The sequence below is a fragment of the Salmo salar genome, chromosome ssa17 (genome assembly GCF_905237065.1).
Source record: "Salmo salar chromosome ssa17, Ssal_v3.1, whole genome shotgun sequence".
Taxonomy (NCBI): Eukaryota; Metazoa; Chordata; class Actinopteri; order Salmoniformes; family Salmonidae; genus Salmo; species Salmo salar.
The window spans coordinates 34918039-34937997 of NC_059458.1; the positions used below are offsets into that span (position 1 = coordinate 34918039).

At 35.8% G+C, this 19959-nt stretch overlaps 1 protein-coding gene across 1 annotated transcript in view; it reads left to right on the forward strand.

Moving 5' to 3' along the window:
• The window catches only part of LOC106594304 (rhodopsin kinase GRK1-like), a 56838-nt gene extending 44960 nt beyond the window's left edge, over positions 1 to 11878 (forward strand). The window contains exon 7 of the mRNA XM_045699584.1: positions 10855 to 11878. Coding sequence (XP_045555540.1) covers positions 10855 to 11147 — 293 coding nt within the window. The 3' untranslated portion in view covers positions 11148 to 11878. The remainder of the gene's footprint in view (positions 1 to 10854) is intronic.
• The last annotated feature ends 8081 nt before the right edge of the window (positions 11879 to 19959 follow it).

The following is a 19959-nucleotide window of genomic DNA, read 5'->3' on the forward strand; positions in this document are numbered from 1 at the left end:
CAATATAAACATTACCCAATATACACACATTAACCAACATACACACATTACCCAATATACACACATTACCCAATATACACACAAACCAAATACACACATTACCCAATATACACACATTAACCAATATACACACATTACCCAATATACACACATTACCCAATATACACACATTAACCAATATACACACATTACCCAATATACACATTACCCAATATACACACATTACCAATATACACACATTACCCAATATACACATTACCCAATATACACACATTACCCAATATACACACATTACCCAATATACACACATTACCCAATATACACACATTAACCAATATACACACATTACCCAATATACACACATTACCCAATATACACACATTACCCAATATACACATTACCCAATATACACACATTACCCAATATACACACATTACCCAATATACACAATATACCCAATATACACACATTACCCAATATACACACATTACCCAATATACACACATTACCCAATATACACACATTACCCAATATACACATTAACCAATATAACACATTACCCAATATACACACATTAACCAATATACACACATTACCCAATATACACACATTACCCAATATACACACATTAACCAATATAACACATTACCCAATATACACACGTTACCCAATATACATACAATATACACACATTACCCAATATACACACATTAACCAATATACACACATTACCCAATATACACACATTACCCAATATACACACATTAACCAATATACACACATTACCCAATATAACACATTACCCAATATACACACATTACCCAATATACACACATTACCCAATATACACACATTACCCAATATACACATTACCCAATATACACACATTACCCAATATACACACATTACCCAATATACACACATTACCCAATATACACACATTACCCAATATACACACATTACCCAATATACACACATTACCCAATATACACACATTACCCAATATACACACATTACCCAATATACACACATTACCCAATATACACACATTACCCAATATAACACATTACCCAATATACACACATTACCCAATATACACACATTAACCAATATACACACATTACCCAATATACACACATTACCCAATATACACACATTACCCAATATACACACATTACCCAATATAACACATTAACCAATATACACACATTACCCAATATACACACGTTACCCAATATACACACATTACCCAATATACACACATTACCCAATATACACACATTACCCAATATACACACATTACCCAATATACACACATTACCCAATATACACACATTAACCAATATACACATTACCCAATATACACACATTACCCAATATACACATTACCCAATATACACACATTACCCAATATACACACATTACCCAATATACAAAAACATTACCCAATATACACACATTAACCAATATACACACATTAACCAATATACACACATTACCCAATATACACACATTAACCAATATACACACATTACCCAATATACACACATTACCCAATATACACACATTACCCAATATACACACATTACCCAATATACACACATTACCCAATATACACACATTACCCAATATAACACATTAACCCAATATACACACATTACCCAATATACACACGTTACCCAATATACATACAATATACACACATTACCCAATATACACACATTAACCAACATACACACATTACCCAATATACACACATTACCCAATATACACACATTAACCAATATACACATTACCCAATATACACACATTACCCAATATACACACATTAACCAATATACACACATTAACCAATATACACACATTACCCAATATACACAGTTACCCAATATACAAACACATTACCCAATATACACACATTAACCAATATACACATTACCCAATATACACACATTACCCAATATACACACATTAACCAATATACACACATTACCCAATATACACACATTAACCAATATACACACATTACCCAATATACACACATTACCCAATATACACACATTACCCAATATACACACGTTACCCAATATACACACATTACCCAATATACACACATTAACCAATATACACACATTACCCAATATACACACATAACCAATATACACACATTAACCAATATACACACATTACCCAATATACACACATTACCCAATATACACACATTACCCAATATATACACACATTACCCAATATACACACATTACCCAATATACACACATTACCCAATATACACACATTACCCAATATACACACATTAACCAATATACACATTACCCAATATACACACATTACCCAATATACACACATTAACCAATATACACACATTACCCAATATACACACATTAACCAATATACACACATTACCCAATATACACACATTAACCAATATACACACATTAACCAATATACACACATTACCCAATATACACACATTAACCAATATACACACATTACCCAATATACACACATTACCCAATATACACACATTAACCAATATACACACATTACCCAATATACACACGTTACCCAATATACATACAATATACACACATTACCCAATATACACACATTAACCAACATACACACATTACCCAATATACACATTACCCAATATACACACATTACCCAATATACACACATTACCCAATATACACATTACCCAATATACACACATTACCCAATATACACACATTACCCAATATACACATTAACCAATATACACACATTACCCAATATACACACATTACCCAATATACACACATTAACCAATATACACACATTACCCAATATACACACATTACCCAATATACACACATTAACCAATATACACACATTACCCAATATACACATTACCCAATATACAATACAATATACACACATTACCCAATATACACACATTAACCAACATACACACATTACCCAATATACACACATTACCCAATATACACATTAACCAATATACACACATTACCCAATATACACACATTAACCAATATACACACATTACCCAATATACACACATTACCCAATATACACACATTAACCAATATACACACATTACCCAATATACACACATTACCCAATATACACACATTACCCAATATACACACATTACCCAATATACACACATTACCCAATATACACATTACCCAATATACACACATTACCCAATATACACACATTACCCAATATACACACATTACCCAATATACACATTACCCAATATACAACACATTACCCAATATACACACATTAACCAATATACACACATTACCCAATATACACACATTACCCAATATACACACATTACCCAATATACACATTAACCAATATACACACATTACCCAATATACAACCAATATACACATTACCCAATATACACACATTAACCAATATACACACATTACCCAATATACACACATTACCCAATATACACACATTACCCAATATACACACATTACCCAATATACCACACATTAACCAATATACACACATTACCCAATATACACACGTTACCCAATATACATACAATATACACACATTACCCAATATACACACATTAACCAATATACACACATTACCCAATATACACACATTACCCAATATACACACATTAACCAATATACACACATTACCCAATATACACACATTACCCAATATACACACATTAACCAATATACACACATTACCCAATATACACACATTACCCAATATACAACAATATACACACATTACCCAATATACACACATTAACCAATATACACACATTACCCAATATACACACATTACCCAATATACACACATTACCCAATATACACACATTACCCAATATACACACATTACCCAATATACACACATTACCCAATATACACACATTACCCAATATACACACATTACCCAATATACACACATTACCCAATATACACACATTACCCAATATACACACATTAACCAATATACACATTACCCAATATACACACATTACCCAATATACACACATTACCCAATATACACACATTACCCAATATACACATTACCCAATATACACACATTACCCAATATACACACATTACCCAATATACACACATTACCCAATATACACACATTACCCAATATACACACATTACCCAATATACACACATTAACCAATATACACACATTACCCAATATACACACATTACCCAATATACACATTACCCAATATACACACATTACCCAATATACACACATTACCCAATATACACACATTACCCAATATACACACATTACCCAATATACACACATTACCCAATATATACACATTACCCAATATACACACATTACCCAATATACACACATTACCCAATATACACACATTACCCAATATACACACATTACCCAATATACACACATTACCCAATATACACACATTAACCAATATACACACATTACCCAATATACACATTACCCAATATACACACATTACCAATATACACACATTACCCAATATACACACATTAACCAATATACACACATTACCCAATATACACACATTACCCAATATACACACATTACCCAATATACACACATTACCCAATATACACACATTACCCAATATACACACATTACCCAATATACACACATTACCCAATATACACATTAACCAATATACATTACCCAATATACACACATTACCCAATATAACACATTAACCAACATACACACATTACCCAATATACACACATTACCCAATATACACATTAACCAATATACACACATTACCCAATATACACATTACCCAATATACACACATTACCCAATATACACACATTAACCAATATACACACATTACCCAATATACACACGTTACCCAATATACATACAATATACACACATTACCCAATATACACACATTAACCAACATACACACATTACCCAATATACACATTACCCAATATACACACATTACCCAATATACACACATTAACCAATATACACACATTACCCAATATACACACGTTACCCAATATACACACAATATACACACATTACCCAATATACACACATTAACCAATATACACATTACCCAATATACACACATTACCCAATATACACACATTACCCAATATACACACATTACCCAATATACACACATTAACCAATATACACACATTACCCAATATACACACATTACCCAATATACACACATTACCCAATATACACATTACCCAATATACACACATTACCCAATATACACATTACCCAATATACACACATTACCCAATATACACACATTACCCAATATACACACATTACCCAATATACACACATTACCCAATATACACACATTACCCAATATACACACATTACCCAATATACACACATTACCCAATATACACACATTACCCAATATACACACATTACCCAATATACACACATTAACCAATATACACACATTACCCAATATAACACATTACCCAATATACACACATTACCCAATATACACACATTACCCAATAACACATTACCCAATATACACACATTAACCAATATACACACATTACCCAATATACACATTACCCAATATACACACATTACCCAATATACACACATTACCCAATATACACACATTACCCAATATACACACATTACCCAATATACACACATTACCCAATATACACATTACCCAATATACACACATTACCCAATATACACACATTACCCAATATACACACATTACCCAATATACACATTACCCAATATACACACATTACCCAATATACACACATTACCCAATATACACACATTACCCAATATACACACATTACCCAATATACACACATTACCCAATATACACACATTACCCAATATACACACATTACCCAATATACACACATTACCCAATATACACATTACCCAATATACACACATTACCCAATATACACACATTACCCAATATACACACATTAACCAATATACACACATTACCCAATATACACACATTACCCAATATACACACATACAATATACACACATTACCCAATATACACACATTAACCAATATACACACATTACCCAATATACACACATTACCCAATATACACACATTACCCAATATACACACATTACCCAATATACACACATTACCCAATATACACACATTACCCAATATACACACATTACCCAATATACACATTACCCAATATACACACATTACCCAATATACACACATTACCCAATATACACACATTACCCAATATACACACATTACCCAATATACACACATTAACCAATATACACACATTACCCAATATACACATTACCCAATATACACACATTAACCAATATACACACATTACCCAATATACACACATTACCCAAAATATACAATATACACATTACCCAATATACACACATTACCCAATATACACACATTACCCAATATACACACATTAACCAATATACACACATTACCCAATATACACATTACCCAATATCACACATTACCCAATATACACACATTACCCAATATACACACATTACCCAATATACACATTACCCAATATACACATTACCCAATATACACATTACCCAATATACACACATTACCCAATATACACATTACCCAATATACACACATTACCCAATATACACATTACCCAATATACAAAATACACACATTACCCAATATACACACATTACCCAATATACACACATTACCCAATATACACACATTACCCAATATACACACATTACCCAATATACACACATTACCCAATATACACACATTACCCAATATACACACATTACCCAATATACACACATTACCCAATATACACATTACCCAATATACACATTACCCAATATACACACATTACCCAATATACACATTACCCAATATACACACATTACCCAATATACACACATTACCCAATATACACACATTAACCAATATAACACATTACCCAATATACACATTACCCAATATACACACATTACCCAATATACACACATTACCCAATATACACATTACCCAATATACACACATTACCCAATATACACACATTACCCAATATACACACATTACCCAATATACACACATTACCCAATATACACACATTACCCAATATACACACATTACCCAATATACACACATTACCCAATATACACACATTACCCAATATACACACATTACCCAATATACACATTACCCAATATACACACATTACCCAATATATACACATTACCCAATATACACACATTACCCAATATACACACATTACCCAATATACACACATTACCCAATATACACACATTACCCAATATACACACATTACCCAATATACACACATTACCCAATATACACACATTACCCAATATACACACATTACCCAATATACACACATTACCCAATATACACACATTACCCAATATACACACATTACCCAATATACACATTACCCAATATAACACATTACCCAATATACACACATTACCCAATATACACACATTACCCAATATACACATTACCCAATATACACACATTACCCAATATACACACATTACCCAATATACACACATTACCCAATATACACATTACCCAATATACACACATTACCCAATATACACACATTACCCAATATACACATTACCCAATATACACACATTACCCAATATACACACATTACCCAATATACACACATTACCCAATATACACACATTACCCAATATACACACATTACCCAATATACACACATTACCCAATATACACACATTAACCAATATACACATTACCCAATATACACACATTACCCAATATACACACATTAACCAATATACACACATTACCCAATATACACACATTAACCAATATACACACATTACCCAATATACACATTACCCAATATACACATTACCCAATATACACACATTACCCAATATACACACATTACCCAATATACACACATTAACCAATATACACACATTACCCAATATACACATTACCCAATATACACACATTACCCAATATACACATTACCCAATATATACACATTACCCAATATACACACATTACCCAATATACACACATTACCCAATATACACACATTACCCAATATACACACATTACCCAATATACACACATTACCCAATATACACACATTACCCAATATACACACATTACCCAATATACACACATTACCCAATATACACACATTACCCAATATACACACATTACCCAATATACACACATTACCCAAATATACACATTACCCAATATACACACATTACCCAATATACACACATTAACCAATATACACATTACCCAATATACACACATTACCCAATATACACACATTACCCAATATCACACATTACCCAATATACACATTACCCAATATACACACATTACCCAATATACACACATTACCCAATATACACACATTACCCAATATACACACATTACCCAATATACACACATTACCCAATATACACACATTACCCAATATATACACACATTACCCAATATACACACATTACCCAATATACACATTACCCAATATACACACATTACCCAATATACACACATTACCCATATATACACATTACCCAATATATACACACATTACCCAATATACACACATTACCCAATATACACACATTACCCAATATACACACATTACCCAATATACACACATTACCCAATATACACACATTACCCAATATACACACATTACCCAATATACACATTACCCAATATACACACAATATACACACATTACCCAATATACACATTACCCAATATACACACATTACCCAATATACACATTACCCAATATACACACATTACCCAATATACACATTACCCAATATACACACATTACCCAATATACACACATTACCCAATATACACACATTACCCAATATACACACATTACCCAATATACACACATTACCCAATATACACACATTACCCAATATACACATTACCCAATATACACACATTACCCAATATACACACATTACCCAATATACACATTAACCAATATACACACATTACCCAATATACACACATTACCCAATATACACACATTACCCAATATACACACATTACCCAATATACACACATTAACCAATATACACACATTACCCAATATACACGTTACCCAATATACATACAATATACACACATTACCCAATATACACACATTAACCAACATACACACATTACCCAATATACACACATTACCCAATATACACACATTAACCAACATACACACATTACCCAATATACACACATTAACCAATATACACATTACCCAATATACACACATTACCCAATATACACACATTAACCAACATACACACATTACCCAATATACACATTACCCAATATACACATTAACCAATATACACACATTACCCAATATACACACGTTACCCAATATACATACAATATACACACATTACCCAATATACACACATTAACCCAATATACACATTACCCAATATACACACATTACCCAATATACACACATTAACCAACATATACACATTACCCAATATACACACATTAACCAATATACACACATTACCCAATATACACACATTACCCAATATACACACATTAACCAATATACACACATTACCCAATATACACACGTTACCCAATATACATACAATATACACACATTACCCAATATACACACATTAACCAACATACACACATTACCCAATATACACACATTACCCAATATACACACATTAACCAACATACACACATTACCCAATATACACACGTTACCCAATATACATACAATATACACACATTACCCAATATACACACATTAACCAACATACACACATTACCCAATATACACACATTACCCAATATACACACATTAACCAACATACACACATTACCCAATATACACACATTACCCAATATACACACATTACCCAATATACACACATTACCCAATATACACACATTACCCAATATACACACATTAACCAATATACACACATTACCCAATATACACACGTTACCCAATATACATACAATATACACACATTAACCAACATACACACATTACCCAATATACACACATTACCCAATATACACACATTAACCAATATATACACATTACCCAATATATACACACATTAACCAATATATACACATTACCCAATATACTACACATTACCCAATATACACACGTTACCCAATATACATACAATATACACACATTACCCAATATACACACATTAACCAACATACACACATTACCCAATATACACACATTACCCAATATACACACATTACCCATCATACACACATTACCCAATATACACACATTACCCAATATACACACATTAACCAATATACACACATTAACCAATATACACACATTACCCAATATACACACATTACCCAATATATACACATTACCCAATATATACACATTACCCAATATATACACATTACCCAATATACACACATTAACCAATATATACACATTACCCAATATACACACATTAACCAATATATACACATTAACCAATATACACACATTACCCAATATACACACATTACCCAATATACACACATTACCCAATATACACACATTAACCAGTATACACACATTAACCAGTATACACACATTTGTCAACCTTTGATTAAATCTTATTCAGACCCATAATAAACAAAGCAGCAAAACTTCATTTCAAACTGGAAATCAACAGAACTGACATGTGGCCAGTTCCCCATGATGAGTCCCATTACTGTCTAGATGTGGTGTTGTGTTCCTCTGACAGGGATCCTGGTGCCTCCGTTTGTTCCCGACTCCAAGACTGTCTACGCCAAGGATCTGGACGCCGTCGGAGCTTTCTCAACAGTGAAGGGAGTCACCCTGGACGACCCCGACAAGGAGTTCTTTGACGAGTTCGCCTCAGGAAACATCCCCATTCCCTGGCAGGAGGAGATGATCGAGACGGGGATCTACGGGGAGCTGAACCTCTGGGGGGTCGGAGGGGCGCTGCCCAACGACCTGCGCAGGGAGAGCATCCTGGAACAGCCCCCAAAGTCCTCCACCTGCTGCCTGTCATAGATCAGAGGTCAAGGGGTAGGGAACATGGAACTCTTTGGTCGCGTTCCCCTGCTCAGACGTTGCATGCATCAACCAATGGTTGTGTGCCACATCATTGACTGTGTCATCGACTGACAGATTTCTATAACATATAATGTGGTTAGCTGATACTGTAAGTAAAATACCGATCCAGGCATTGTCAGATCTGGCAGGCATCAGCAACGCCTGGGCACGGGAACGCGCCCTTTATGAATATCACGGCTAGGAAGGATATCATTGACCGGCCGAGTGGAGGAAGTAGTCTCGGCCAATGGCAGAGATGTGGTCACGAAGGAGGCAGGTGGATTTAATGGAATGGAATGGGTTGTAAATGATGGAATGTTTATTTTGTTTATTATATGTTATGTATTATTATGTTTATCAAAATGAACAAGTTAACAGATGTTTTAGATATCTACACCTGTTTCTTCTCAGTGAAGAATCATTCTTTTCTTGCTACTACGGTACATGGTGAAATGCACCATTTATTGTACTTCACCAAAGAGACAGAATAGTTATTTAACAGCCAGCCACTATGCTGAGAAAACAAAATGCAGTCACTATAATGGAACTATAATGGAACTATAATGGAACTATAATAAAACTATAATGGAACTATAATAGAACTATAATGGAACTATAATAGAACTATAATGGAACTATAATGGAACTATAATGGAACTATAATGGAACTATAATAGAACTATAATGGAACTATAATGGAACTATAATGGAACTATAATGGAACTATAATAAAACTATAATAAAACTATAATGGAACTATAATGGAACTATAATGGAACTATAATGGAACTATAATGGAACTATAATGGAACTATAATGGAACTATAATAAAACTATAATAAAACTATAATGGAACTATAATGGAACTATAATGGAACTATAATGGAACTATAATGGAACTATAATGGAACTATAATGGAACTATAATGGAACTATAATGGAACTATAATAAAACTATAATAAAACTATAATGGAACTATAATGGAACTATAATGGAACTATAATGGAACTATAATAGAACTATAATAAAACTATAATAAAACTATAATGGAACTATAATGGAACTATAATGGAACTATAATGGAACTATAATGGAACTATAATGGAACTATAATAAAACTATAATAAAACTATAATGGAACTATAATGGAACTATAATGGAACTATAATGGAACTATAATGGAACTATAATGGAACTATAATGGAACTATAATGGAACTATAATAAAACTATAATAAAACTATAATGGAACTATAATGGAACTATAATGGAACTATAATGGAACTATAATAGAACTATAATGGAACTATAATAGAACTATAATGGAACTATAATGGAACTATAATGGAACTATAATAAAACTATAATAAAACTATAATAGAACTATAATGGAACTATAATAGAACTATAATAAAACTATAATAAAACTATAATGGAACTATAATAGAACTATAATGGAACTATAATGGAACTATAATGGAACTATAATAAAACTATAATGGAACTATAATGGAACTATAATGGAACTATAATGGAACTATAATAGAACTATAATGGAACTATAATGGAACTATAATGGAACTATAATAAAACTATAATAGAACTATAATGGAACTATAATGGAACTATAATGGAACTATAATGGAACTATAATGGAACTATAATGGAACTATAATAGAACTATAATGGAACTATAATGGAACTATAATGGAACTATAATAGAACTATAATGGAACTATAATGGAACTATAATGGAACTATAATAAAACTATAATAGAACTATAATGGAACTATAATGGAACTATAATGGAACTATAATGGAACTATAATGGAACTATAATGGAACTATAATAGAACTATAATGGAACTATAATGGAACTATAATGGAACTATAATAGAACTATAATGGAACTATAATAGAACTATAATAAAACTATAATGGAACTATAATGGAACTATAATGGAACTATAATGGAACTATAATGGAACTATAATGGAACTATAATAAAACTATAATGGAACTATAATGGAACTATAATGGAACTATAATAGAACTATAATAGAACTATAATGGAACTATAATGGAACTATAATGGAACTATAATGGAACTATAATGGAACTATAATAGAACTATAATGGAACTATAATGGAACTATAATGGAACTATAATAGAACTATAATGGAACTATAATGGAACTATAATGGAACTATAATAAAACTATAATGGAACTATAATGGAACTATAATGGAACTATAATGGAACTATAATGGAACTATAATGGAACTATAATAGAACTATAATAGAACTATAATGGAACTATAATAGAACTATAATGGAACTATAATGGAACTATAATGGAACTATAATAGAACTATAATGGAACTATAATGGAACTATAATGGAACTATAATGGAACTATAATGGAACTATAATAGAACTATAATGGAACTATAATGGAACTATAATTGCTCTGTTTCTGTTTACTTGTTTGTCTTTTGCAGTGGAATCTTCAGAGTTTTTGGAATGTGATGTCATCAATGCAGTGTGTGTGTGTGTGTGTGTATATACATGTAAATATATGTATTTAGATCGATAGGGGAGAACTCATCAACTGGTTTTATCTGGTTGTCATGTGCAGTGACTGTGTCTCTCTCTGTACCCTCTCTTCACACTCCATCACAAGTCTCTCAGATGTAGATCAGTTTAATGGCAGATATAAATCCAACTAGCATGAACTATGTATGTCTCTGTTCTACTGTATATTCTTATGGTCCACAAGGTCTTTTCAAATTACGGTCAGAGGCCTACGGGCCCTGGTCAAAAGTAGTGCACTATATAGGGAATAGGGTGCCACTTGGGATGCATAATCCAATATGGAGTTACAGCAATGTTGGTTTCTTGATAATAAATACTGATATTACATTATAAACCCTGTAAGGAGTCACTCATAATCACTCAATACAAATTCTAAGTTGTGTATGTCACGTTTCATATCAGCATAGATATGTGTGACATATCAGTATAGATACGCGTGACATATCGGTATAGATACGCGTGACATATCGGTATAGATACGCGTGACATATCGGTATAGATACGCGTGACATATCGGTATAGATAGACGTAACATATCGGTATAGATACGTGTGACATATCGGTAAAGATATGTGTGACATATCAGTATAGATATGCGTGACATATCAGTATAGATATGCGTGACATATCAGTATAGATACGCGTGACATATCAGTATAGATACGCATGACATATCAGTATAGATACGCGTGACATCAGTATAGATACCCATGACATATCAGTATAGATATGCGTGACGAAAACTGTGAGTATGACATATTTTCAAATGTTCTTGTTGCACCATGGGGAATGAGTTAGTGGGAGGGTTAGGTGGGGTCTGCAGGGGGTGATTTTCTTCTTGCTTTTTCTATATTGTACAATATATTATATTTATTATTATCTTTATTGTATAATATACTATATTGTTTAGGTTGCTTTCCAGAGTGCTAGCACTCTGATTCCTACACAGGAACCTCTTGTTAAGCAGGGTTTAATGAATTCCTGTGCATTCGTTTCAATACAAAATGATCTAATGTCTATATAGAACTTGAGAAACTGTAAATGGCTATGTAATTATACCATAGAAATGATAATGTTTATTCATTCAAATAAACATTTCGACGGAAAATCAATATGTAATGTATGACTATTGTGTTACTGCAATGTGTTGATGTCTGATTACCTACCGTGTACTGGCATATACTCTCTATGTGAAATTGATGGATGGATGAGCTTATGGGTGGTGGATGGGTTTATGGGTGGTGGTTGGGTTTATGGGTGGTGGATGGATAGGTTTATGGGTGGTGGTTGGGTTTATGGGTGGTTGATGGGTTTATGGGTGGTGAGTGGGTTTAGGGGTGGTGGATGGATGGATGGGTGATGGATGGGTTTATGGGTGGTGGATGGGTTTATGGGTGGTGGAGGGGTTTATGGGTGGTGATGGGTTTATGGGTGGTGGTTGGGTTTATGGGTGGTGGATGGATGGATAGGTTTATGGGTGGTGGCTGTATGGTTGGGTTTATGGGTGGTGGTTGGGTTTATGGGTGGTTGATGGGTTTATAGGTGGTGAGTGGGTTTAGGGGTGGTGGATGGATGGATGGGTGGTGGATGAGTTTATGGGTGGTGGATGGGATTATGGGTGGTGGCTGGGTTTATGGGTGGTGGATGGGTTTATAGGTGGTGGATGGGTTTATGGGTGGTGGATGGATGAATGGGTTTATGGCTGGTGGGTGGGTTTATGGGCTTATGAGTGGTGGATGGGTTTATGGGTGGTAGGTGGGTTTATGGGTGGTGGATGGGTTTATGGGTGGTGGATGGGTTTATGGGTGGTGGTTGGGTTTATGGGTGGTGGATGGATGGATAGGTTTATGGGTGGTGGCTGTATGGTTGGGTTTATGGGTGGTGGATGGATAGGTTTATGGGTGGTTGATGGGTTTAGGGGTGGTGGATGGATGGATGGGTGGTGGATGGGTTTATGGGTGGTGGATGAGTTTATGGGTGGTGGAAGGGTTTATGGGTGGTGGATGGGATTATGGGTGGTGGATGGATGGATGGGTGGTGGATGTGTTTATGGGTGGTGATGGGTTTATAGGTGGTGGATGGGTTTATGGGTTGTGGATGGATGAATGGGTTTATGGCTGGTGGGTGGGTTTATGGGTGGTTTATGGGTTTATGGGTGATAGATGGGTTTATGGGTGGAGGATGGGTTTATGGATGGTGATTGGGTTTATGGGTGGTAGATGGGGCTCTATGGGTATTACACAACCCACATCGGTAGCCTTTACCAGGGGTTCTCAAACCTTTTGGGTCCGGGACCCCTTTTGTGATAGCAAATTCATCAGGGACCGCCTTAGAATCAGAACACAAATCAAGTGCCATACAAATAGCTTACAGTGAGTTTTACAAGGGGTACAACTTTCACATGTCCCCCCAAGTTTTATCATTGGAATGTGATATAAAACGAGGCAACGGTGTACTTTAGGACCATACGGATGCCTCCGATTGGTCGGGTAGGCTGTTTGAAATGTTTATCCGACTGGATAAAAAAAATATATATAATAATTATGTCCCCTTCTAAAACGAAAGTTGCGCCCCTGAGTTTTACTAAAACTTCTGCATGGCTGGATGAACCAAGTCTCGGGTTCAGGGAAAGAACATTGAAAAGGCTTGCCCCTTGGCATCTGAGAGAAAATGTAGTTTTCAAGCAAATTTCCTGCAAATCCACACATTTTGTCATGGGGCAGATAATTTTATTTTATTGTTGTTGTAGCTTTAAAGCTAATACCCTGCAATTCTACACAGTTTTCCTTAAATTACAGTGCATTTAGGCTTATGGGGGGGAATAGTATTGAATTGAAAAATGATAACTGGTGGAATACTGTGGATACCTGTATCCCTGTGAGTATCCCAGACCCATGTTGCCCAGGGTTAAGAACATAAATTGTAGATGAATAATATCAAATTGTATTGTATTGTATTACACACTTTAAAATGTAGGCCTTTTCCACGGATCCCTTGGTGAAAAGTGGTTTAATCTGTTGTTAGTCCTATTCATTAAAACACATCTATGTAAAATATATATATATATATATATATATATATATATTCACATTTACATTTGAGTAATTTAGCAGACGCTGTTATCCAGAGCGACTTAAATGAGCAATTAGGGTTCAGTGCCTTGCTCAACGGCACATGGACAGATGTTTTACAGTTGTTCGGCTGATGAGACTTCAGCAGCCTATTAGAGATCATACATTTGATCCTGCTGGTATTTCCAGGCCTCCTTTGGTTAAAACAGTAGGACTACTTCCTTCACTGTCTCAGTGTCAGGGACAGGAACGGACCATCCCCGACTGGACGAAGACTAGCAAAAAGATGTGTAACCTGTATAATAAATTGAAGTGTTTCTGGATCTTTCTCATATGTGGATGGTACGTAATGATAGCCTTACGTCATCTTTGAGATTAAACACCAGACACTTTCAGTGTCACTGCCAAATAAATAATGAACTGAAATGTACCATATTCCACCAACGATTCAGCACTGATTAAATACATAAATTATGTACAGTACCTCTAAGCCATCGTCATCAACGGCTGTGGCGATTGTGAGAAAGAGGCGGTATATTTCTTTGTCCTGTGGCTGCAGCGCATCTTTCGTAACAGACCGCCGGTTGAAGAGGGTGTCGGGTTCCTAAAGTTGGCAGAGAGAGGATCTTCTAACTAACCTAACCGTCAGACGGTGTTGGGTGACGAAAACATTACTGAGTAAACTTGGGAGACGTATTTTATTAAACGTGATTCGACACTTCTTCATTGGAGTTATTATTGAACTCCATCCGCCCGTCCCGCGAGACAGGTGATGTGACGGATTCCTAGTTTTGCGTGAAGAGGAGACCATCACCTGGCAGGGCGCGCTGGGAGGAAGGACGCTGTAAAACAGAGGTGAAGACCGTCACCTGGCAGGGCGCGCTGGGAGGAAGGACGCTGTAAAACAGAGGTGAAGACCGTCACCTGGCAGGGCGTGCTGGGAGGAAGGACGCTGTAAAACAGAGGTGAAGACCGTCACCTGGCAGGGCGCGCTGGGAGGAAGGACGCTGTAAAACAGAGGTGAAGACCGTCACCTGGCAGGGCGCGCTGGGAGGAAGGACGCTGTAAAACAGAGGTGAAGACCGTCACCTGGCAGGGCGCGCTGGGAGGAAGGACGCGGCGAAGAGGAGTGTGTCGTCCATTCGCATGTGGATTTCTGCTGTATAGGCTACCCCATAACCAACTTTAGATAGGCTACTAGGCTGTTTGTTATTCTAGTACCCTAAAGACTTTAGTAACGGCACAATGCAGCAGCCAACGGCACAACAACAACAACCACCACAAACAACAACAGATGTCCTGGACCCCACAGGTAAAGTCATGATTCAATTACCCAATGTTTCTGACCACAGCATCTGCCTTATTTCATGTATATAATGAATTGATCCAGTAATGCTGACACCCACAGCTTATAGCCTCCAATAGATGATAAAGTATTTAACTTGCTCTGCATCATCAGCAGAAAGTTTACAGCAGGGAGAATTGCACACAGTGTGAAATGGAAAGTGCAGTTAGTGATACTGTCTGTCTGTCTGTCTGTCTGTCTGTCTGTCTGTCTGTCTGTCTGGATGGCTATGTGTTGTTGTTACTGTCTGTCTGTCTGGATGGCTATGTGTTGTTGTTACTGTCTGTCTGTCTGGATGGCTATGTGTTGTTGTTACTGTCTGTCTGTCTGGATGGCTATGTGTTGTTGTTACTGTCTGTCTGTCTGGATGGCTATGTGTTGTTGTTACTGTCTGTCTGTCTGGATGGCTATGTGTTGTTGTTACTGTCTGTCTGTCTGGATGGCTATGTGTTGTTGTTACTGTCTGTCTGTCTGTCTGTCTGTCTGTCTGTCTGTCTGTCTGTCTGTCTGTCTGTCTGTCTGTCTGTCTGTCTGTGTCTGTCTGTCTGGGTGGCGGTCTGTCTGTCTGTCTGGATGACTGTCTGTCTGTCTGTCTGGATGACTGTCTGTCTGGATGGCTATGTGTTGTTGTTGCTGTCTTCTCCTGAGTCAAACCTAGTTAGTTTGTTTGAGCTTTTCTGTCTCTAATGTCTGACTCTATGCGGACAAGAAAGTTGAGTCTATTGACAAATTCAGTGTGTGGTGTGTTTGTCTACATCATAAGCATGGAGTTGATTATGGTATTTTTCATCATCTCCCTTTCTTCTCTCTCTCTCTCTCTCTCTCTCTCTCTCTCTCTCTGTCTCTCTCCATCTCTCACGCTCTCTTTCTCTCTCTCTCTCTCTCTCTCTCCCTCGCTCTCTGTCTGTCTCGCGGTCCGTCTCCCTCTCTCTCTCCCCTCCCTCCCCTCTCTCCAGCTCAGTATATGAAGCGCCGGAGGACAGCGTTATGGGTGACCATCTCCCTGTTGTCTCTGTCTGTGGTGGTTCTAGTGGTGGGACTGGTCTCTGCCACCCGTACCGGGAACGTGGCTGTCGCTGGATACTACCCTGGCATCACTGTGAGTCACTGGCAGCATCCCAAACTGTACCCTATTCCCTATGCAGGGCCCACTCTTGTCAAAAGAAGTGCACTGCAAAGGTAATAGGGTGCCATTTAGGACGTTACCACAGTTATCACCATAACAACTGACTGAACTCTCTCCTCTTGCACCATAGTTATCACCATAACAACAGACTGAACTCTCTCCTCTAGCACCACAGTTATCACCATAACAACTGACTGAACTCTCTCCTCTAGCACCACAGTTATCACCATAACAACTGACTGAACTCTCTCCTCTTGCACCACAGTTATCACCATAACAACAGACTGAACTCTCTCCTCTAGCACCATAGTTATCACCATAACAACAGACTGAACTCTCTCCTCTAGCACCATAGTTATCACCATAACAACAGACTGAACTATCTCCTCTAGCACCACAGTTATCACCATAACAACAGACTGAACTCGCTCCTCTAGCACCACAGTTATCACCATAACAACAGACTGAACTCTCTCGTCTAGCACCATAGTTATCACCAAAACAACAGACTGAACTCTCTCCTCTAGCACCACAGTTATCACCATAACAACTGACTGAACTCTCTCCTCTAGCACCACAGTTATCACCATAACAACTGACTGAACTCTCTCCTCTAGCACCACAGTTATCA